Consider the following 25748-nt stretch of genomic DNA (forward strand, 5'->3'; position numbering starts at 1 on the left):
TCTTTCTCTTCAGGTATCATCCTCCTTTACAGAACTCCTCTTGAACCCCTCCAATCACAACATTTCTATGGCAGTTAATTTTTCTTACCCAGAATGTGTAGCTACACACCCAACCCAGCTGTTCCATCCAGAGCAGTGTGTGTGTGTGTGTGTGTGTGTGTGTGTGTGTGTGTGTCTGTGCACATCTATACTATCCAGGCCACACAGATTAGCTTAGTAATCAAACACATGATTCAAGCCAAGTTCCCTGTGATTTCTTTTCTTTTCCTTTGTTTTCTATCTAGAGCTAATGGCAAAGATTCTCTGCTCTGTCTTTATGGGTGGTTATAAAAATTTAAGTCTGAGCTGAGTGTGGAGGCTCACACCTGTAATCCTAGCTCGTCAAGACTAACTGGTTCAAGACTGGCCTGGGCAAAAAGTTTGGTAGATACCTCCTGGCCAATACAAATCTCAGGGCAGTGGTGTATGTCTGTGATCCAACTATTTGAGAAAAGGAAATAAAAGGATCAGAGTTCAGGCTGACTTGGGCAAAATATAGAACCCTATTTGAAAAAATAACAAAAGCAGGCCAGGAGATATGACTCAAGTAGTAGACCACCTGCCTAGCAACCATGAGACCCCCAAGTTCAAACTCTAGTACTGTCAAGAAAGATAAGGAATATAAGCTGAAACTCATGTATATACACCAGAGAGGCAAAACTGAAAAAAATAAGTTAATACCCATGGAGGAGAAGAGGTGTGTATGTCTGTTTGTGTGTATGTCTGTGTGATAAGGAGATGAGAGAAGGGGAAAGTGGGAAAAGAAAAGAGAGAGAGATAAAGGGAAAAAGAAGAGTAGAAAGGATGGAGACAGGAATCTCCTGAGGGCCTATGGTCAATGACATCCATGCCTTTCCATTATTGGGCATATATATATATATATAGTCAGTTGTGGGGCCTGAACTCTGGGCCTGGGTACTGTCCCTCAGCTCTTCAGCTCAAGGCTAGCTGTCCCTCCTACTCACTTTTCTCTGCCCCCCCCAACCTGAGATTGCTGCTGAGGTAAGAGTATAGCTTCAGATTCATACACATGGCTTCCAAGAAAAATGCAGATGTAAGACCATGGTCATTTTCCAAGGGGTTAGGAACAGGAGCTAGTTGAGCCACTGCGCCACTTCCAGCTTTTTCTGCTTATGTGGTGCTGAGGAATCAAACCCAGGGCCTTGTGCATGCAAGGCAAGCACTCTACCACTGAGCCACCTTCCCAGCCCCTCTTTCTGTATTTTTACCCAGAAGAGTCTTTAGTTGCACAGGAGCAAGTTTGTTTCATAAATGACCCAGCTAACTCTTAATTCCCATTGGAGTTGTCCTGAGTGCCATACACAACCCACACATGAGACCAGAAAGGCTTAAGGGAAAATAGCCCCAACATTTTTTTGCTGTACCTTTTTCCCTAAGAGAAGAAACTGAGCTACCCTCAAAGCAGCAAAATACTACTAGGCAGCTTTTACAGAAATGACCACTTTATGTGATAGTATAAAAAAAAAAATCCAATGTCATTACTGTTTATGAAAAAAAAATCTTCATAATGAATAAAACGTTGGAGCTTTGGTGAAAAGTTGCAAAATCAGGGAACATCCTCTGTATCTCCCAGGTAGAGACATACAAACAGGTAGGGAAGGCTGGAGGCAGACTGGAAAGCATGTGCTTGTGCTCTGTAGGTCCCCTGTACTGGGAACACTGGTGGCTACACTGGTGCCCAGAGGCAGCCTCCACTTGGAAGAACACCTGGTTTTTAGTTTTTGTGTTTGTTTGTTTGTTTTTGGTGTTATTTTTTTCCTTCTTCAATCTCTATTCAGCGGAAGATTGCCAGGGCTACAGGCAGGACCACTGTTTCTCCTGCAGCCGGAAGTCTCTGGGGAGATGCCAAATCCCAGAGAGGAAGGGGGTGGGTTTGGCCCAGAGAAGGTATTCAAACGAGTTAAGGGTCTCATGCTTGGAAGCTCATTTGAGGGCTGCCAGGTGGCTTTCAGAAGAGCCTTCTGTCAGATCTGCTCAGTCCTGGCAGCTGGGGCTCCACAAAAGGTTGCACACAAATGGTGGAGGCAAGATTGTTTCTAAGCCAAGAGCAAAAGCTAATGTGCTGTCCTTAAATTGCCTATTGCTTTTGTACCTTCCTCTTTTTATGTTTGTATATTTTTCTTATTAAAACTGAACAACACATTGACTCTATTAACAGGGAATGTAACATAACTACCTGAACATAATACTTTCTTACATATTTTATATAGATGTGTAATTTGTAAATACACAGCTGTATTTCTAGTATTTTCAATACCTGCTAATGAGTATCAACTTTCATTCTATAAAAAGGCACTTTCACCATCTAGTGGCAGTCCCATGAATTGCAGGCATACTGCAACTATGTACCTTTCTAATAAAAACAAATTTAATGGGGGGGGGGGAGGAAGGGGGGAGGGATGGAAGGGGTTGAAAGGGGAAACAAAGGAGGAGGTAACAATGTGTGATTAGAAATGTACTCATTATCTTGCCTATGTAATTGTAACCCCTCTATACGGTATTTTCACAATAAAAAAAAAAACAGAAAACAAAAAATAATTTAAGAAGAGGCAGAGAATGCAGGCAAGAATTCAACATATATCCTTAAAAAATTAAGAAAAATTAGGAGGGTGGGATGGGAGGGATGGGTAAGAATGATGAAAGTGGCAACACTGATCAAAACTGCTATGGATCATGGGGCTTGATCTCAGGGCCTGGGCACTGTCCCTGAGCACTTTTGCTCAAGGCTAGCACTGGACCACTTCGAGCCATAGCACCATTTCCAGTTTTTCAGTGGTTAATTGGAGATAAGAGTCTCACAGGGACTTTTGTGCCCAGGCTGGCTCTGAACCATGATTCTCAGATCTCAGCCTCCTGAGTAGGATTACAGGTGTGAGTCACTGGCCATAAATTGTTTTTATGAATGGTAACTCTTTTGTACAACTACTTAAAAATAATAAAATAATTCAAAACAAAAATTAAATAAAAGACAATGCCATTTAGACACCTTCCCGATTGAAGCACAGGCTATGCCAAGCACTCATTTTGTCAATAACGTATGCCTTGACAGGGAATAGTGCTACGAGGTAGTATTTCTTCATGAAGCAGTTGGAAAGGAGACTCCCAAAGCATGCACCTCTAGGGATGTTAATAAGATATTCAGGAATGGAAGGATCCTTTCAGACCCACTTTCCCAAATGTAGCCTGAGCAGAAGGGAAGCCAATTCCTTACCCACAGAGTATACCAATGGTTCTGGGTTCCCCAAGGCCAGCATCTGCTGAATGACACATAATAAGAACTATGAAAACATGTGTTACGAGTAACCTCCATTTTAAACTCCAGAGCCTGAGGAACACAAAGTGGTTGAAATACATGGGAATAACCCTCTCCACAAGTTAATCAGAGAAAAGGGAAACATAGACCAAGGAAAAGGAGACATAAGCAGAATACGTAGGTAAAGATTCTTTTCCACCAAAACTCTCTCCTACCCCCAACCGGAAAAAGCCCTCAATCCCTACCACTTTTAGTGGCCACCTCCTACATCTCACCCTTCTATCATCGTAACACCACTATCCCTAATACTGAACAGTATAGAGTGACCCCGGGAAAGAACTGGGTAAGGATTAACGGAGTATGCACAGTAGGTGAGGACATAATGCACCAGTACAGAGACATGGTGGTCAAGTCTATCACATCCCTTGCTTGACACAGGCTGTTCATTTTCTTCTCATATTCTTTGATTTCCACTACTGTTAGAGATAAACATGACATTTGCTGGCTGCTATAAAAGTGGCCAAAACTTTTGATAAGCTTTACCCAAGGATGAAAGTAGCTATCTATTTACTCAGAGGTCTAAAAGCCATTTTGGAATGGTAAGAGTAAGAAAGAATAGCTTGTTTCATTGGCAGGACCAAAAAAATGCTTGTGTAACTGGTGGCCATATGGCTGTGTATATATACACATGTATACCATTAATGAACTAAAAGAGTAATTCTGCAGGATTTTTTTCCCTGAGTATTTGTATCCTAATTGTGGAATCTCAAAGTCCACATATGATCTTTCTTAAACCAAAAATAACTAAATCTTCACGTGACAACCTGGATAAATCTCAACAGTTGGAAAACAGAGAAAGTTGTGGAAGGATACATGTAGCTTGAAAACCTTTATATACGAATTTGAGCAGAAAAATGATGTTTTATCTACTGTGCGTAGATACATGTATCTACTGCGAATATAATTGACCCCAACAAGTAGAATGCAAACCAGAGCTATCAGGTTCGGAAGAACTTACAAAGCACAATCCAAGAAGATGGAGGACTGTTTAATAAAGTGACTAGTTACAAAGGCATAGGTAAATGCAGGGAATCTCCAAGGAATAGCCCCATGTCTTGGTGCTAGGAACATCCTCGGAGCCCTACCAGACCAGAAAACAGGAGTGACTAGGGACAGGAGTACTATCTGAAATCCACAGCAGAAACTATGCTCAGAAAGGTGCCTGATGAGTGCTTTAATCTCTCAAGAATGAACAACCAGCCCATGACAATCCCACAAATGACTCTAGTATATCATTCCATCAAAAAAAATCAGAAACATTTGAGTAAGTATGATAAAAAAATACGTTTTTTAAAATCTAGATTGTGGGTACATGTATGGTTTTCTTATCTCTTTTATTACAGTTGAAAATTTTAATTAGAATAGCTCCTATCAATCTGATCATAGAAAGCACTTTATAAATAAAACCACCTAAATAGAATGTGCTTATGATGATTACTGCCTAAAACTAAAAATGAATAAAATAATGATAAAATTTAAAGCCAATTTAAAAGATGCTTTCTGTACAAATATCAAATAGTGGCTACCACTTGAACCACAGTGCCACTTCCAGTTTTCTGGTGGTTAATTGGAGATAAGAGTCTCATGGACTTTCGTGCCCAGGCTGGCTTTGAACTGTGATCCTCAGACCTCAGCCTCCTGAGTAGCTTGGATTACAGGCATGAGCGAAGGGCACCTGGCAGTAAATGCAGTAAATACTTTTAAAGTAACACTTCCTTTTGTTTTTCCCTTGATTGTCTTGGTAAAATGAAGTCACTTCACAGTGAGAATATTCCATAAATTGTATTTGGTTTCTGTCTAAGACATTTTCCCTCTTCTTACTGAATCATTATTACTTGTATCTGAGATTTGGAAATTCTGAATTCTCTTGAGATATCACTGTATTTTAAATCATTTAAATATAAGAGGAAACAGATTTTCCTCTTTGAACTTTAACTGCATCTTGAACGAACTGTATTACTTAATTTGTTTTTTTCCTCTTTTTAACAAGTCGAAAGCAACTTTGTGAATGATAATGCTGGATAATGTCAGAACATCTATATGAAAGTATAGAAACAGCTTTCTTATAATAAAATATTATTTGAGAAAATGTTGAGTGCAGCTTCCAGTTTTCCCAGTGATTCTGAGATACGTCTTTTCTGAAGACAGGCTGGTTTATGAGTCAACATCTTGTTAAAGAGATCATGCTGTCCTTGAATAGGAATACATATATAAATAAAGCCATGTTCAAGAGAATATTACTGATTAACATATCCAAAAGCTGTCTTGGAAACTGCTTTGTTTGTTTATTAGGGTATAACCTGCTTATTCCAAGAATGCCCTGTAATAATGACAATGAGAATTATCATAATGCATTGGATTGCAGCCAATATTCATGATGAGCTGACACATAATTGACCCCCTGTTGTGGCCAAACATTCATATTTTCACAAACGTGGTTTAGACACCTCCCAAATAGATGCCTGAAAACACAGCCAACTGCCCGAGCTTTGGGGCCCTGGGATAAAACCTTCCCCTTGTTTAAAGACCCCCTGAAATGCTGCTTCCTCCATAAACCCTTCCCTAACTATGTGGAAATGAGAACCAGATGTTCTCAAACTTCACTACAAAGATAATCATATTTATTCTAAAACCAAAGATACCATCTAGGACCATATTTGTGCAAACTGTTAATACAGCAAAGTCTCCAATCACTGTGGCTATGGAAGAAGCATTGGAAATAGGGTAGAACCTGTGAACTCCCAGAGCAGGAACTAGGAAGGATCTTTCGTTTATCTACAGTATTTAGCAGAGAGCCTGGTACACAAGAGGTGCTTGGCAAAAGGTCCTTGAGTTAATTAATTCCAACATTATCCTTTTACTTATTTTATAGAAGAGGCCTAGAAAGGAAAGGAGTCACGGAGAATTGGTACTAGAATTCAGACAAGATGTGCAGACTTCTTCAAGTAAAAGCTTTGTGTATTGTGTCTCCATCAATGTGGACAATGAGACTGTAAGGAATTCTGAGAACATGGTGCCTACATGTTGCTGACAGAGGCAAAGGTTCATGATATCCAGCCAATGTCACAGTGAGAGAGGAAAAAAGGACTTCTTAAAAAAAAACTTAGCTGAACATGATAATTTCAAGCAAAGAGAACGGAATTAACATCCTCAAGTAGGTTACTCAAACTTTAGTCACTTTTGTTTATCCACCCTTCCATTTTTCCCTCCATCTTTCCATCAATACATCTACTACTACATCTACCTGTGCATATCCATGATCAAACAGGGCTGGTTATCACTCAACTTTGCTTGAAATATTTTACACATCTATGTAGCCTTATATCACACAGATTTTGCAAATTGTGCCCAATGAACAGGTGAGGGAATTAAAGATTAAAAAGGTCACAGATGGATGGAAATTTGAGCCTTAGCCTACCTGTTGCCATAGCCCATATACAAATAAGTCTGCCCTCAACCTCCCATTTTGGAATAGATGAACACACATTACATTTTAGAGCTTAAAATACAACAAAAGAGGCAACAACAAAAGCATCCTTAAAATCGGTATAGTAGCTAAGCATGGGGAGTGGGCTCCCATTTATAATGCCAACTACTCAGGAGGCTGAGATCTAAGGATCAAGGTTTGAAGCTAGCTCAGGCAATGAAGTCTCACCTACAATTAACTACCCCCCCCCAAAAAAAAAAAAGCTGGATGGATAATGCCCAGATCCTGAGTTCAACCCCAGGATTGGTGAGTGCATGTATGCATACAGGCACGCACAAGGCATAATCCTTGAAGACTTCTAGGAAAGACTCAGCAGAATTATCAGCAAAGCGTCTAACTTGCTGCTTTACAAACATACATGTTCCTAAAGGGGGATAAGTTTGTATGCTTCTTTAAAATACATTCCGCACACTACCAAATTTGAATTTTGTCACTCTTTTCATGTGACACAAATGAATAAAAAAATACAGACATTTCTTCAGTGTTCTATTGACAGAACATCATGTCCTTTGTAGCTAGTCATGTTTCATAAACCAGTTAGGGTGGTTAATGATAATGAGATCTATCAAAAGAAGCCGAGTGCCTGTGGCTCACTCCTGTAATCCTAGCTACTCAAAAGGCTGAGATCTGAGATCACCCTTCAAAGCCAGCCTGGGCAGGAACGTCTGAGAGACTCTTATCTCTGATAAACCACTCAGGAAACCAGAAGTGGTGCTCTGGCTCCAGTGGTAGAGCTCTAGCCGTGAGCTGAAGGGACAGTGCCCAGGCTGAGAATTCAATACCCACAAGCAACAACAACAAAAAAAAAATCAAAGGAGGTTAGGAAAAAGGGAAGCAAGAGGCTAGAAGCAAGTCAGCAAAAGCCATAGATGTGTCACAAGTGCCCAGCCTTCGAGTCACCTAATGTGTCCTAGGCCTGGGCAAATTAGGGATGAAGCCAATCTAAGCACACAGAGCTCATGATTCAGCAAGTGGTTTGATTCTGTGAGTCATTTCTAGAAAAAGAAAAGTCCATACCAAGGCATTAGTCCTTTGCTTGACATTTTTCTGCCTCATGAGACTTGGTTGGATTTTCTAAAATCCTTCAAGTCAACTCGAAGGGATAAACATCTAACTTTTTGTCTTTGAACTCATTTCCAACACTGCCATACATGATTGTGCAATTGCTTCAGTTTACCCCAGAGGGTCATTTCAGTTGGATTCTTTGGCAGGAGATGTCTGGCAGCTGTTAGGGGGCCATCCCTTCAGTTCTAATGGAAATGGGCTACATGTAGGTTTGCAATGATTATATATCCATTAATTGGAGGGTTTGACATGTGAATAGCAGAACTAGAAAAAAAAGTCTCAAAAATGTGAATCAATTTAGTAATAAAAACTGAAAGCTGGCTATATCCTTAGAATGATTAATTTTCCAGTTTTAATGAGCAGAACCAATACATTGATAGATAAGTCTCGTAAATAAAACTTAGATTTATTTTGAAAAAAAAAAAAAAAGCCAGGAAAAGTAAAGGAGGTTGTGTCTATAAATCAATAGAAATGGGTGTATTCTCCTGAGTCACTCATTTAAGTTATTTCTTATACAGGAGAAGCCCTTTTATGAGGACTAGTAAATTCAGATTAAAATCAGTTGTGGTAATTTATACTGATTTTGATTTGTCCCTGCATTGAACGATGTTCTTTATATATTCTCTCTCTAATACCACCAGGAAGAAATCCACATCTGACTGAAGAACCCTTGAAGAATTTTATTGTTCAATCAATGTATTAAGGAATCTCATGCAATTGTTCTTTAAGTGGCACATCTTTCATTTTATTGACCAACCACAAAGTGTAGATTCCTAAACTGCTTTTCAGAAAACATATCTAGTGTATTAAGTGATAGATACTGAGTATATCATGACATACACTGGGAAAAAAGCCCTCAAAATAGCAAACCAACACTTGAAATTCAAGATTCCCTTTAGAACAATAAGAATGACCTACAGAATTGTGTTCTGAAGCAAGGAAATCAGAATACCTGACTTCCAGACATGTTCCTTTCAAAACTGCTCCAGGTTCAATAGGGGTGATGCTGACATTAATGCCAGGATGTCTCAAATTCGTGGAGCCTTTTGAAGTAATGTCTCTCAGTGCTCTGTCTTTCTTTTCATGTAGAGAAAGAGGTGTGATTTTATTCCTTTGGGGATATGATAAAAATTGAGATAAAAACTATTTTAACATGTCTGTTGCTTCTTTTATTTTGATCTTTCTTTGACTTTATAGAAAAAAAGCAGCTTGCCTTTGGCAATGTTATAAGTAGAGCCCTCTTATCTCAATACCTCAAGACAGTAGTATTTTATGATTGTGCTTGATTAAAAATTATATAGCTTTGACTTTGGGGAGTTCCGGGAAGATGGCGGAGGAGAAGCTGGAATCTGAACAAGCTCTTGCATAGAAAACAGTTTCAGAGTTCCAGTGAACAGTCCCAAGCCAGAGAATCACACCAAGTGTGCCATCACAGGACAGAGAGTTAGTCAAGAGAGGGGAAGCCAAGCAGACACATCTGAGCAGCTGCCGCTGCGGCGGCAGGGTCGCAGCGGCGACCACCGCCGCGGAGGCATACCTGAGACGCAGTCCGGGACGAAGGAGCCAGACGCAGCGGACGAGCGGATTCTACTCAACACCAGCAAGAACCGACAAGGAGCGGACAACTTCATCCTGCACTTTGCAGACCAGAGACGACCCGAGATCCAAGACTCCGCGTGAGTAGAAGCCCCACTTCCTCACTCCTCTGGGAGCAGAGGAGGGAAGGCCACCCCTCCCCCCCCAGCACCGGTGATCTCCATCTTGGATACCGACAAAGCTCGGAGGAGCGGCTAGCTCCAGCTCAGGCCTTGGAATAGAGCTAGTCATTTGGCAGGTCACAGGAACTTGGCGGCGAGGTGACCTCACAGACTCAGTTCCATCCAGGGAGGGGTCGCCCAGCTCAGGCACCAGCCACTGGAGTGGCTCTCCTCGCTGGGTGGCCAGAGCCAGAGGCTGCCCCTCCCTCTAGCAGCCACCACAATCAATTGAAAAACAGAAACCCTGAGAATGGCTCCAGGCTGGGTGCTGTGAGTTTTTTTTCACAAAATAGCCCCAGGGAAAAGCTACTGTTCGTTGAAAGGCCTCAACTCTACCCAGAACCTAGCCTCATCACTGCATCCCCCTCTTTTGTGATTCTCAAAGCAGATCACCCTCCCAGTAAACTAACCTGGGAGGGGGATCTCAAAATCTTGGGTAAAGCAGAGCATTTTCCTGCCTGTTCCAACAAACTGACTTAAGAAACCAATCAAGCCACAGGACCTCAAGCTGACCAGAGACTCCAACCAGACTCTGGTTACAGACAAAAGGGAGATACAGGACACTTCCCACCCCTCCCAAAAAAAAAAAAAAAAAAATCAAAGAACTTTTTTTTTTCTTCTTCTTCTTTTCTTTTTTTCTTTTTCTTGTTTTGTTTTTTTTCGTTTTTTGTTACCTTATATATACATAAAAAAATTTTTTTGCTTTTCTAAAACTTTTATTAATCTTTAATTTTTGCCTCTTCTGAAAAAATAATTGTTTTCCATTAACTTTTTTTTTTTTTCTCCTCTTATAATTTTTATTTTAGGAATACGTGAATGTGTGTTTTCTTTTCTTTTCTTGTCTTCTTTCTCTTTTTCTTTCATTCTTAATTATCTTTTTGTTTTTTTTTCTAGCTCTACTGAACTTCTGATCTTTTCTTCTCACTTTCCTATCCTTTCCATCTTTTCCTCTTTGTTCATCTTTATGTGACTTAACTCTTGTCCTGCACATCCTCAGATAAACCCGTAGTTAACCAGTAGACCCTATCCCCCATTGTGTACACACTTAATCCACAAACTTATTACTCAATTCAAAACCTCTGAGACTTAAATTCACTAATAGCAGTACTTTATACCTATACAATATTTTAAGCATTTTTTTAAAGTTTTTCTCATCTCCTCTATGTCCCTCCCTTTCTCTCAACATATTCATATTCCTCTATAAATAGATGGTCTTTTAATCTCTAAAATAACATTAATTTTTACGTTTCTATTTTTTTTCTGGTCTCTTTTCATTCCCCTTTCCCTTTCTTCTTTTTCTCTCTCTCTCTACTTACATCCTACCCAACCTATTTCCTGCATTGTGATTAGGACATAGTTAACTCTCCCTGTGCCTCCCCACACCAATCTATTCCTATTTTTTACCCACATCTCTTCCTAACCCTAATAATTTCTGGCTTTCCAAATTCTTCTCTGCGGTTCGAAGTTCTTTAACATATAGTTGTTTGATGTCGAATAGATGTATCTGTTGAACTAGATTGTATCTGTAGACTATTGACTGTACAAATGCAAACTTTGGTTGATGGTTGCCTTAAGATAGTGTTCTAGCACAAAACTGGTGCTATCTTCATCTCAAATGGGCAGAGTAAGCCGGAAAAACACAAGAAAAATGGCAAATTCGGGTATCTCAATTCCCAATCCTGATAATCAGGGGTTAGAACAGATAATGAATAATCCAGAGGAGAGTTCCCAAACAGCTCTACAAACACTGGTGGCAAACATGATAAATGAAAAGTTTGACAACGTACAAAGGACTCTGTATGAGCGTGATAGGGAGAGAGAGGAGGCATCCCAGAAGTTTATACAGGAATATCATAAGCGTGAGGAAGCTACTCAAAAACTGATACAGGATTTGCGTGAACAACTTGAGAATACTCAAAGAGAAAGGGAGGAATGGCGTGAGCAGGCTGAGAACACTCAAAGAGATCTGCAGGAATCCCACGAACGGGAGGAAGCTAATCAAAGAGTAATTCAGGAATTGAGAGACCAGGTAGAGAACACACAAAGATCACTAAAGGCATTCATGGAATCCATTAACAAAGAGCTGAAGGAAGTCAGGGAGACCACAAAGGGAATGCTGAATGGAACCCAACAGAAGGAATGGGAGCCCAAAGAAACCATAACCAATCAACTAAGTGATTTGAGGACAAACACTGAACACCAAATTAAGGAAGTAAAGAAATTCATACAAGACCTAAAACAGAGCTTCAACAAAGAACTTGAAGCCATCAAAGCTGACCAACTAGAAGGAAAAGAGATAAAAAACAAAGTAGAGAGTCTAGACAGCAGGTTAGACCATGCAGAAGATCGAATCTCAGGGATTGAAGACAGCCTGGATATTATAGAGAAAGAACATACAACCATCCAAGACAAGTCCAAGAAATATGATAGATCTATCCAACACCTGGAAGACACCATCAGAAGGCCTAATCTAAGGATAATGGGTGTAGAGGAACACCTAGAAACAGAAGTTAATGGTCTAGGAAATCTGTTTAACAGGATCCTAGCAGAGAACTTCCCAAACATGCAAAAAGATAGGCCTGTCCAGATACAAGAAGCCTTTAGAACCCCAAATAGACCAGACCAGAATAGGACATCCCACCGTCACATTATAATCCACACAGGATCAACTCAGAACAAGGAAAAGATCCTTAAAGCTGTCAGGGAGAAAAGGGTAATCACTTATAAAGGGAAACCAATTAGAATCACCTCAGATTTCTCAGCAGAGACAATCAAAGCAAGAAGAGCCTGGAATGATGTATGCCATGCCCTAAAAACAAACAACTATCAACCAAGAATACTGTACCCAGCTAAACTCTCCTTCATAACTGAAGGCCAAATAAAAACCTTCCATAGCAAAGAAAAATTGAAACAATACATCTCCACCAAACCAGCCCTACAAAAGATTCTTAAAGATGTCCTACACATAGAAAACCAACAAGACCGCAATAAAGGCCAAGAAACTGCACCCAAACTGAGAATCCAAGAACCATAGGAAGAACCCAGTTTTCGCAGCCCCCAAGAAGGTAGATAACATGGCAGGAACTCCCAAATACCTCTCAGTCCTATCTCTTAATGTTAACGGACTGAACTCTCCAATTAAGCGACATAGACTGTCTAGCTGGATTAAAAAACAAGACCCTTCTATCTGCTGCCTGCAGGAGTCACATCTTGCCCATAAAAACAAACACATTTTCAATGTTAAAGGCTGGAACAAAATCTACCAAGCAAACGGACCGCATAAACAGGCGGGAGTTGCAATCCTAATATCAGATAAAATAGACTTCAAATTAAAATTCGTGAAAAGAGATAAAGAAGGTCGCTACATACTAATTAAAGGATCTCTCCTTCAGGAGGATATTACAATTCTAAATATCTATTCGCCAAACAATGGAGCACCCAAATTTATCAAAGAAACACTACTTTCCCTCAAATCCCATATAGATCCAAAGACATTAATCGTTGGGGATTTTAACACACCACTCTCCCCACTAGATAGATCAACTCGGCAAAAACTCAACAGAGAAACCGCAGATCTAAACAGCTGCATAGATCAACTAGACTTAACAGACATTTACCGAACATTTCACCCAGCAGCATCAGAATACACGTTTTTCTCAGCAGCACATGGAACGTTTTCTAAAATAGACCACATTTTAGGCCACAAAGCAAACTTGTCTAAATTCAGAAACATTGAAGTTATACCGTGCATTCTCTCTGACCACAAGGGAATAAAGTTAGAACTCAACACCAAAAGCCACCAAAGAAAGTCCGGTATCACATGGAGGCTGAACAACACACTGCTGAATCATGAGTGGGTCATGGAAGAGATTAGAAAGGAAATTCAAATGTTCATGCTATTCAACAAAAATGAACACACAAAATACCAGCTCCTCTGGGACACAGCAAAGGCAGTACTCAGAGGCAAGTTTATAGCTCTGAGCTCCTACATCAACAAATTGGAGAGATCTGAAACTAACAATTTAATGACACATCTAAACCTCCTTGAAAAAGAGCAGCAAGATAAACCCCAATCCAGTAGACGGAAAGAAATAATCAAAATTAAATCAGAATTAAATGAATTAGAATCCAAAAAAACTATAGAAAGAATCAACAAAACAAAGAGTTGGTTCTTCGAAAAACTTAACAAAATTGACAGACCCTTAGCAAATCTTATCAGAAAAAGAAGAGAACACACCCAAATTAATAAACTCAGAGATGAGAATGGAAACATCACCACGGAAACAAGCAAGATTCAGAACATTATAAGGGAATACTTCTCAAAACTTTATGCTAATAAGTTTGAGAACTTGACAGAAATGGACCTCTTCCTAGCAAATATTGACATGCCAAAACTAAACCAAGATGAGGTAAACTATCTTAACAGGCCCATATCAAGCATTGAAATAGAAACAGCAATAAGAGACCTCCCAGCTAAGAAAAGTCCAGGACCAGATGGTTTTACAGCGGAATTTTACAAGGCCTTCAAAGCAGAGCTCACACCAATTCTCCTCCAACTCTTCAATGAAATTGAAAGAGAAAGCTCACTACCGAACACATTCTATGAAGCCATCATAACCCTCATCCCAAAACCAGGTAGGGACTCATCAAAGAAAGAGAACTATAGACCCATTTCTTTGATGAACATTGATGCGAAACTTCTCAACAAAATTTTGGCCAATCGACTTCAACAATTCATCCAAAAAATCATACACCACGATCAAACAGGATTCATTTCAGGGATGCAAAGCTGGTTCAATATACGCAAATCAATTAATATTATTCATCACATCAACAGGAGCAAGAATAAGAACCACATGGTTATCTCAATAGACGCAGAAAAAGCATTTGACAAGATCCAACACCCCTTTATGATGAAGGTTTTGGAAAAATTAGGAATCCATGGAACATTCCTCAATACAATAAAGGCTGTATATGACAAACCTACAGCCAGCATTATACTCAATGGTGAAAAACTAAAGCCATTTCCTCTTAACTCAGGAACAAGACAAGGATGCCCACTCTCTCCACTTCTCTTCAATCTAGTATTAGAATGCCTAGCTACAGCAATAAGACAAGATGCAGACATAAAGGGGATCCAAATAGGGAAAGAAGAAATAAAACTCTCCCTCTTTGCAGATGACATGATCTTGTATTTAAAGAATCCCATAGACTCCACTCCCAAATTACTCAAGCTGATTCAAAACTTTGGCAAAGTAGCAGGTTATAAAATTAACCCCCAAAAATCAATGGCTTTTCTGTATGCCAACAATGAGAAAAGTGTGGCTGAAATTAGGAAAGCAACTCCATTTGTAATAGCCTCACAAAAAATAAAATACCTAGGAATTAACTTAACTAAAGAAGTGAAGGACCTCTATGATGAAAACTTTAAAATCTTGAAAAAGGAAATCAACACAGAACTTAAAAAATGGCAAAACCTCCCATGCTCCTGGATTGGAAAGATTAACATCGTGAAAATGGCAATACTGCCCAAGGCTATCTACAAATTCAATGCAATACCTATCAAAATTCCACCCTCATTCTTCAAGGAAATAGAAGAGGCAATCCAAAAATTCATATGGAACAATAAAAGACCCCGAATAGCAAAAACGCTCCTCAACGGAAAGAATACTGCTGGAGGAATATCAATACCAAATTTCAAACTCTACTATAAAGCCATAGTAATCAAAACAGCTTGGTATTGGCATAAGAACAGACCTCAGGACCAATGGAATAGAATTGAAAACCCAGAAATGAACCTACAGACCTATAGCCATCTAATCTTCGATAAGGGAGCTAAAACAATAGAATGGAAGACAGACAGCCTCTTCAGTAAATGGTGCTGGCAAAACTGGTTAACTACATGTAGAAAACTAAAGCTAGATCCTTATATATCACCCTGCACCAGAATCAACTCCAAATGGATCAAAGACCTTGAACTCAAAGCAGACACTCTGAAAACATTACAGGATGGAATAGGAGAAACCCTGGGTCTCCTTGGCTCAGGCCGAAATTTTCTGAATAGAGACCCGGAAACACAACAAATCAAAGAAAGGCTGGACAAATGGGATTGTATAAGGTTGCAGAGCTTCTGCAGGGCAAATGACATAGCTAGCAAGATCAATAGAAAGCCCACGGACTGGGAGAAGATCTTTACTAGCCATACAACGGACAAGGGTCTCATATCTAAAATATACTTGGAACTCAAAAAATTAAACCACCCAACAACAAATCCTCAAAGAAACAACTGCCCAATAAGTAAGTGGGCGAAAGACTTAAAGAGAAGCTTCTCTGAAGAAGAAAGAAGGATGGCCAATAGACACATGAAGAAATGTTCAACATCCCTAGCCATAAAAGAAATGCAAATCAAAACAACATTGAGATATCACCTCACTCCAGTTAGAACAGCAAAAATCAAGAACTCTAACAACAACAGATGCTGGAGGGGATGTGGACAGAAAGGAACCTTACTTCATTGTTGGTGGGAATGTAAACTTGTTCAACCACTTTGGAAAGCAGTATGGAGGTTCCTCAAAAGACTCCACATAGAGCTCCCCAACGACCCAGCAATCCCACTTTTGGGCATTTACCCAAATGATCACAAACAAGGCCACACTAAAGCTACCAGCACAACTATGTTTATTGGAGCATTATTTACCATAGCTAAGACATGGAACCAACCCAGATGCCCCTCAGTAGATGAATGGATCAAGAAGATGTGGTATATATACACAATGGAATTCTATGCCTCCATCAGAAAGAATGACATTGCCCCATTTCTTAGGAAATGGAAAGGCTTGGAAAAAATTATATTAAGTGAAGTAAGCCAGGCCCAAAGAAACATAGGTCCCATGGTTTCCCTTATTTGCAATATCTAGTATAGGTATGAGTCAAGCGGAAAAAGTCAGATAATGTGATGTTAGGAAAACAAAACCTCAAATATGTATTTTAATGTTTTTGTTTCTTTCATGCATGTGTTTCTAATGCATTTATAAGATTATTTCTTTGTTGCTTTGTGTGTCCCTCCCTCACAGTGTAACCCCTGCTTTCACTATATTTGATGTCAGTATAACATGTAGAGGAGACGGGGACAAACAAGTCGTTTAAGGATTCAGGTGGACCTGTTGCAACAATGAGAAGTACAAAATGTCATGTCAAAACCAGCTTTACAATGTCGGTGGGGGGGGGGGGGTATGATTGGGTGGGAGGGAGGGGGGAGGCTGGGAAGGGAGGTGAAGGGTAAACAAAGGAGGAGGATGCAATGCTTGGTAAGAAATGTATGCATTATCCTGCCCATGTAATTGTAACCCCTCTGTACAGTATGTTCTCAAATAAAATAAAATAAAATTTAAAAAAAAAAAATTTAAAAAAAAAAAAAAAAAATTATATAGCTTTAAATATTTTTCATTTTATTGTAAAGGTAACATCCTGCTTCCTCTTGTGACTCACCTTCTCCCCACCCCCAAGTTATAAGATTCATTTCCAACATAGTCTCTTGTGAGTATCACGGTTGCATTGGTTCACTCTTTGTCCCACCATTTCTGTGATTCTCCTTCCCCTCCCCAAATCAGATAGACTTTTTTTTTTAAATATTTTTATTTATTTATTTTTCTTATGTGGTGCTGGGGAATCGAACCCAGGGCCTCAGGCATGCAAGGCAAGCGCTCTACCACTGAGCCACCTTCCCAGCTCCTCAGATAGACTTTTATACAAGACAAAGGGTACCAAAATCAGAAATAGTGAACACAGGAAATAAACCAGAGGAGAAAAAAAAATGAAAGACAAGAAATAACTGTATCCAGTACACTGAAAAAAGAAAAAAAGGAAAACAAAAGCTCTTATTTACATATCATGAAGTTTATTTCAATTTAAAATCATTTTGTATCTTTTTGTACATATGCGTGTATATTTGTGTCAGGACTTGGCCACTGTCCCTTAACATTTTTTATTTTTTAAAAATTTATTTATTGTAAAGATGCTGTATAGAGGGGTTACAGCTATTTTGTACTCAAGGCTGATACTCTTACACTTGAGCCACAGCGACACTTCTGGCTTTTTGGTAGTTAATTTGAGATAAGCATCTAATTGACTTTCCTACTTGGGCTGGCTTTGAACTGTGACCCTCAGATCTCAGGCTCCCTCGTAGTTAGGATTACAGTTGTGAACCACTGGTGTGAAAGAAGACTTCTGATTCTTAGGACACTAAAACTTAAGTCCAGGACCACACAGCCTTGAGATATTAAGGATTTTGAAATCAGTTCTTGGTTTTCAGCTTTATATTTTTTGTTCTCTCTCGTATTTAAAGAATGCTACATAAATCAGTGTTTCAAAACCATTTTGGTGCTTATCAATGCATCTATATTAAACAATGTATGATGCTAATAGGATTGTAAATAATGTTACTGCTCCTGCTAGGTCTGCTTCTACACCACTTTGTTCCAGCAGTGTGCTGAGCCCTGGGCAAACTCTGCTCATACTTCTTAGGAAATTTCCATTAAGGAAAGAAATGTTGTTACCTTGTTAATATAGCCAGAAAGTCATTATACCTGAGCCTAAGATTCAAAGGTAAACTAACCATGCAGGGCTTCTACTCTACCTCCAGTTGACTGGGAAACTGGTCTTCTGAAGCAGGGTGGGCTGCTCACCTCTGCAGTAAGAGTGGTATATCCACATCTGTCATGGTGGATACAGTCTGAGGGGCCACACCAGTCAGTAGAGCATTCTCCAAATAACAAACTGAAAATGACATCCATATCCATCTTTCAACCCACCTTTAAGCCAACGCAGATGTTTCCTCCCATCCAGAAGTGTAAGATAGGCATCATCAACTGAGGTGCATGACAACGAGACTTCAACCACATACCAGTTATCATTGTAGATTGTCCCAGGCAAGCTAAGCTACTGTTTTTACAAACATTCAACTTTGCCAGTTTGGTTGCCTGTACGGTCAATGCAATTGCATACACATTTCCACAACTGAGTTGGGTCTCCCACTTTTTTTTGTTTATCTCTGGGAAAAGTTAAGCTTACAAACATTTGTTAGCTTAAGCCTTATCAGTCTATTCCCATTTCACGTATTTGATTTAGTAATAAAATTAGTTCATGAGTATAAACATATAATTGCTTCCTTATAAAAATAATGTGTTCACTGAACTCATCATAGGTTTGAAAACATAGAAATGTATTAAAAATAAAATAAATGGTTTCCTTCTACCAGTAAGAAATAGCTCCCACTAAACATATCAATTCATTTATTTGCAACACTTTTTACTATACCTATTTGTTTATGCCCATTCTCAGAGAGTCAAGGACATAAAAGATAACAATTTGATTTTTCTGGTGCTTGTGCCTGTACTTTGGGCTTGAACTAGAAGTTTGAAGTCTTTGTCAGCTTTCTTGCTCATAGCTGGTGCTCTATCACTTCAGCCATACTTCCAGTTCAACTTTTTTCTAGTTATTTAGAGAATCTTTTGGACTCTTCTGCCCAAGCTGGCTTCAAATCTTGATCCTGAGATCTAAGCCTTCTAAGTAGCTAGGATTACAGGCATGAGCCATTAGTGCCCAGGTACATGCTGTTGTTAGTTTATTTTATTACATGAAATTGACCCATAATAATTTAATATCTTCCTAATAGTCCATCATTTGGAAGGCTCATTGACTTCTGCAATTTTTTTTTTGTTTCTAAGTATTTTGGCTCTTTTTTCCCGTTGTTATAAATAAAATTGCAAATTATTGACTTGTTTAGGTTAGGTTCTGCAAAAGAGACCACTCGGTGAAAGAATGCAGGTACAAAAGCTTTTAATATGCACTGATAATGCTTTCTTGAAGGCTTTTTACCAATAGTCATACATAATCATGCAGATGCTATTTTTCAAATGCATAATTAAGTTGAATCCCATTTTCACCTTGCTTGTATCTTGAATCTAAAAATAGTTTACAAATACTTCAAATGGAAAATGGAGAAATATTTTTAAAGAAGAAAATAATGTAAAAATGGAGCAAATCCACAAGTTGGCACATACTATGAAATTGTTTAATTTCAGCAATTGTTTCTTTTCCAAAAGAAAGGCATATATCATAAAATAACAAACTTTCAAACATAAAGATTCAAACGCAATTAAAAATAAAGAAATGCAAGTAGTACCCTGCTTTCAAACAGAGGTCTGGTCCACTATAGGTCAGCATGGGGCTTCAGCCGGGATGCCTATGTGCTATTTTTGGGGTGTCCCATCATCAGCAAGCCATGCACTTTGAATCATTTACTTTAGGTCTCGAGCACAGGGGTGGACAGGGCCACCACAAAGGGGTCAGCTAAGACTCACAAAGTGTACCTCTTTCCTCAGCAGCAGTGCAGCCTGCCTGGACTGCCCCAAATACATGTAACACAGGACTAAGGTGAAGAACAAACTATTTGGTTAAGTGGCCATCGTTGTGGTTGGGGAACACACCACCACATTCAGATAACTATGGAATCCCTCACACTGGCCACCAGAAGAGCTGAAGTGACTGGACAAACTAGACTTAATCATTTAAATTCAGCCATTATCATCCTTCATACTGTGAGTCTATTAATCAGCTTGGCAATACCTATCAAAGGTGCCCGTATGTTCCTGTAAGATAGTAAATGATAAAGAAAAACAAACAAGTTTATCAAAATAAGAAATAATAGTTTATATGCAAACTAGTCCTAAACCAAAACCAAATGTAAATCACCTCTCACTTCATTAATTTAGCTGGCTATATCAATGAAATAAAACACTAAAATCACTAGATCTGCAGTTCTATGAACGCAGCGACTTCATCAACTTTCAATATTTTATTTTCAACGACAGATAATTCTATTGCTCAAAGTATGGAAGGTAAATGAGGCAAACAATAAGAAATGCCCCACAGTTGCTAAAATCTGATTACACTGTGATAAGAGGTAAGCCAAATAACTTTGTATCCAAAGAAAGTGATGATGTGAGATGATAGAAAGCAAGAAAAGGGAAAAAAAGAAAAAAGGAAGGAAGGATGGAAGGTAGGGAGAGAAGGAGACTGGAGGAAGACAGAAAGGAGGGGGAGGCAAGCAAGCTTTAGATAAATGAATGCTTCCCTTTATTCCCCCAAAATACAATGTAAGAAAGGAAACAAAGAAAATGCAAATGGTTTAGCCTCCCATTTACACCGGTATGTGGGGGGGATTAATAAAACAGTTTATCCTGAAGGACCAAAAACTCCAACTTTCATTTAAGAAGTTAATTTATGCAGTCCCCAGTCCTCATACAAGTAAAAGCAGCACAGAATATCCCAGCAGGCGTAGAACAACAGATCTTGAACCCTGCTGTGTTTGTTCAAGAAGGCAAGTTAAGCTATTCCTAACAGGAAACAAAACACACGGTCAGGCTATTAAACAGGGATCATTTTGCTGTACAGTGCAGCTCTGAATGCATCAATTGCCATTCCAAACAGGATTAGAGATGTGGTTTGCTTTAACTATGGTTTTGAGAGAAAAAAAAAAACGCTCATGCCTTCTTAGAATCTTTAGGCTGATATTAATCAACACAGTGTCAACAAAGTAAGACAGAGAGCACCAAGGAACGTATCAAGAAATTGTCTTTGGCAAACTCCAAAGTGGTAAGAAAGCAGCAGAAAATGAAGGGGTGGGGTACTAGTGTCCAGACAGGTAGCCCACATGGTCAGCTACATTTGGAATTGCTAAAAGAGTATTCCTGAGTAAGTATCCAAGGCTCACTCTGCATTGATTAAATCTACATTGATTAAATTAACCCTACTTTTACCAACTGATGCACAGGCAGAAGCTACTTGAATGAAAATGCAGTCTGCAAAACATTTTGTTAGTCAGACTATTGAACAGACAGTTATAAATGGCTTTGGGTGGTTCTGCTATGACGTTGTTTTTTAAAAATCTTTTATTTTCACAGAAATCAACAGCTAGCACATAAGAGAAAAGGAAAGGATAACCCCTGTTTTCACTGTATTTGATGTTGGTATTATTTGTGGAGGGGAAGGGAAGAAACAAATTGTTTAAATAGGGATAGAGGTGGACCCATTGCAACAATGAGATGTACAATACATTATGTCCAAAAACGAACTTTACAACTTTGGTGTGGGGAGGGGGGATGTTTGGTGGGAGCGGGGAGATGGGAATGGATGGGAAGGGGAAACAAGGGAGGAGGCAACAATGTACTCATTACCTTGCCCATGTAATTGTAACCCCTCTGTACGGTATTTTCACAATTTAAAAAAAAAAAAAACAAGAGAGTAAACAAAAGAAAGAGCAAAAAGAAGAGAAAAAGAAAGGAAAGGGAAAGCATGGTCACATACAGATCTGTCTTTGTGGAATTCAAAGATAATATAGTGGAAAAACTAGCTTGATTTCCATCCAAAAGAATAGATTTGTGAAGATCAAAGGCAATGGACGTAAATTGCTACATGGTTTTTAGTTAAAACTTCAGATACTACCTCCATATTTGGTGAAAGTATTCACTATTCATCAGGAGCACTAGCAGCTAGTACCCTAATGCTGTAACAAGGGTTGAAATGTATGGAACCTAGCAATTCTCTTAGAGGTTAACAAATACAAACAAGGCTTTTTACTGCATATCACTGTTCTAAAAAACTGCCATCATTACAATTGAGGCATCTACCACCACAGGTAGATGTGGACTTGTTCCATTTCTATTTAGTTTGCCTAAGTCACAAACTAGGTTTAATACTGTAAATTCTGTAACTCTCATCCGCGTTTTGCAAAACCCTCAAAACAACAGAATCATGACAACCATAACTTATTGAAAACAACCAGTAATGTCTGCCACACATTAGGGCACCAAAATTGAACATGTTTTAGTTGTAGATCAGCTTAGAGATTAAAATAAGCATGTTTACAGAGACATAGTTATTTGTAATATTTATAGAGAAAACAGTTGCAGATGATACAAAGATACATTCCAATAAAAACATAGCAAAAAATGCAGACAGCAGATGGTCCAATGTATGTGCTCATGACCTCATATGAAAAGTGATCCAAAGACAGAGTGGCTGGGATGTCTCCCTTTCCCCAGAGAACAGCAAGCTTTTGGGGGCTAAAGGAATTCATTATAATCATATCTGTGAATGGCTGAAATAAATTGGTAATGTCTAAGAATTGGGAACAAATCTCAACTGACTTTACTCTGGAAGTCTTTGCTTTGTTGGAGATTAAAGTTCACTCTTTATTTGTATCTGACTCCATGTAGCAGGTGCAGCTTGTTAATATGGTGTTTCTAATGAAACAGGAGCATTACATATCTGCTGGACTCCACCAAATCTTTATTACTGGTTGGCTTGAGCTAGGTCCACAAAAGATTATACAGAGGTCCCAGACCACCCCTTACCACATAGCTGCTCTGTTGATGTGTTCTGGGGCATCAAGATCAAACCAAACTTTGAACTTCATATTTTGTATGTCTCTAGCATGTCAGACTCTGTATGAGGCATAGGTAGAGAATGATTTTCATTCCAAAATTGGAAAAGTAGTCTATCAGTCTCATTAAATAGCTATGAGCCACAGGCTTAGAGAAGTTAAGTATTATGACCACAGTCATGGATGGCAAAATCAACACATTCCTTCATTGGTCTAGATGGAATATTTGAGGAAATATGGTTTTCAGGGACCTAGCCCATCTAGAAAAGCCTCTACACATATTATTGAGGCAATACTGAAGATGGAGAGGAGATGAAAAGTGAATAAGAGGCATGCAGGCTGAGTCATTTCATCACCAGGTGGGTCTTTCCATCCTAAACAGGATGCCTTTCATCTGGGAGATGCTCTTCCTAATATCCTCTACCCCCTAGCCCAAACTCTTAAAGTTTACATGCAAAATCTTTCTCCAGAGCTGAATTACCTAGAGAAACCCACCACACAAGTTCTAAGACAATTTCACACTAGGGTTCTTAATATTTTTAAAAGATAAACCTCCTCAGTTTGAATAGAGAAAAAGACACATTAGTAGGTATGACAGAACAGGAGGCAGAATGATGGCTATGGAACAATTTGCTTGGATTGTCTGCCTCTTCTGGGGACAGGGAAAGAATTAGGAGAGCAATCGAGACATCTTCCTTGACTCTGGACTTCCTATGATCACAATAACACGCTCTACTCTAAACAGATTGTGATTGAGTCAAAATACAACAGAAGAAATGAACGTACTGTGTGCTATGGATGAATCATATAGTCCAGCAACGTTCTTTCTTCTATCTTGGTCTGTTTGGACTTTGTTTTAAAATATGGCTGATAGCTCCTCCAATTCATGAGGAAACTTCTACAACAGGACAACAGGAACACTTTTGTGTATGGATCAGTAGCACCGTGATATGTAAATGCTGGTAAGTAAAGGTTCAGTTTTGAGTACTGAGTTTGTTAAGTCTCTTTACAGAAAGGAAAATTAGGCAATGTAGGCAATTAAGAAAGCATGTGCCATCAAAGATAGCAAGTCTTCCAAACAGTTTGGAATTCAGACCATTTATTTACCCTAGAAGCTGTTGCTATCCTTGAATACTTTAACTTTTAATGAAGTGTTCAGTCCTTTTGTAATGGCATTCAAGTGTAATCAAACATCACCACAGGCCATCACACACTAGCATGTCTCGCCTTGTTTAAATATCTCAAATATATTTGAGTAATTGGGTCATGTTTTTTAGGCCTCTGGTTGTCCATATGGTCTGAACAGACTGTCTTCTGCAGAGCAGTTGTGCTACTTCTCTATGAAGACGAACCTAATCATCCCTGGTCCAAAATGGGAAGCTCAAGAAATGCTGCTTAAATTTCACAGTGGTGCCATACCTTAACTCTTGAAGTAAAACCAATCCACATCTGGTCACCAGAAATTGCTTTTGCGTCTAGAAGTCTTGGTTACGTTTGTGAAATACACAGGAATAAGGCAGCAAACATAATGTGGCTTTTATTCTTTCTTTCTCTCTCTCTCTCTCCTTTCTCTCTCTCTCCCTCTTTTTTTAAAATCGTAACTATTCCTAGGATACAATAACATGCCATGGAGACGACACAGTAAAGCCACCACTGCAATTAGATGGAGTCTTTCTGGATAGAGGACATTATAGATGTCAGAACCAGACCATCTCTGAGAGACAATGACGACCAGTGAAAGGGTCTTGCCATTGGCAAGAACTCTGCTCTAACACTCTCTGGGTGTCACAGGCAATGAGACAAACAAAGGAAGTGACAGATTTGTAAGGAATGAAACCCATGAGAGTTTTCAGAGACTTGGCTTAGGCACCTAGAATTTAAACTTGGTCACTAGACCCTACTAATCATTCACATTATCTGCCTCCCTGGGAGAGTATTCCAAAGAAGGTCTGGAATGTTATGTTTGAAGAACTGTGCCAAACTTACTCCTGACCTAAGAAGTTTTAAGAGAAAAGTTAAACGTAATGGATTCATCCCTCAGCCACTGGCTGTGGCTGGGTCTCAGGTGGGACCAGCATGGCTGCGGCCGTGGACCAAGTCCACGGTGTCCCTGTCAACTTCAGGTTTCTGAGACTGTAAGAGAAAAACCATTTCACTGGTCATGAACAGTGCCAAATGCACAACACTATGGACACATGCATGACTTGTGACTTTTGAGAATGACTGGGATGTGACAAAGAAGACTTTACCTTTTGAGCCTGAGGGAGCTGAATAAATGGGGGGAGGGAACAAAAAGAAGAAAAGAAAAAAAATTATCATTATATAAGAAGTTAAGGTTCATTGTAAAACTTTACTTTGTTTCCATGGGTGATTACAAAAATCAAAATGAGGAGAGGACGAATGATATACTACGAAACCCAATGTCTTTTCAAAGTAAAGCAACAGTAATGATTAATTTGTGCTGTCAACAGACACTTGGACTTTTGTAGGACATGTTTAGGAATCACCATGCCCAAAGCACTTGGTAAACTTCTGCAAAGTTGGACTCGAGCTGCTTCTGATCAGCAGCCCAATGGCACAACCCCATGGCACAGCTTCTTCCTGCATGCCAGTAGTCTTGAC

At 39.2% G+C, this 25748-nt stretch overlaps 1 protein-coding gene across 1 annotated transcript in view; it reads right to left on the bottom strand.

The window, feature by feature from the left end:
* Positions 1-25748, bottom strand: part of Cacna2d3 (calcium voltage-gated channel auxiliary subunit alpha2delta 3) — a 927251-nt gene that overhangs the window by 240694 nt on the left and 660809 nt on the right. Inside the window, exon 14 of the mRNA XM_042679948.1 lies at positions 25376-25393. Coding sequence (XP_042535882.1) covers positions 25376-25393 — 18 coding nt within the window. The remainder of the gene's footprint in view (positions 1-25375; positions 25394-25748) is intronic.

Source organism: Dipodomys spectabilis, unplaced genomic scaffold (genome assembly GCF_019054845.1).
Source record: "Dipodomys spectabilis isolate Male_0828 unplaced genomic scaffold, ASM1905484v1 ptg000054l, whole genome shotgun sequence".
Taxonomy (NCBI): Eukaryota; Metazoa; Chordata; class Mammalia; order Rodentia; family Heteromyidae; genus Dipodomys; species Dipodomys spectabilis.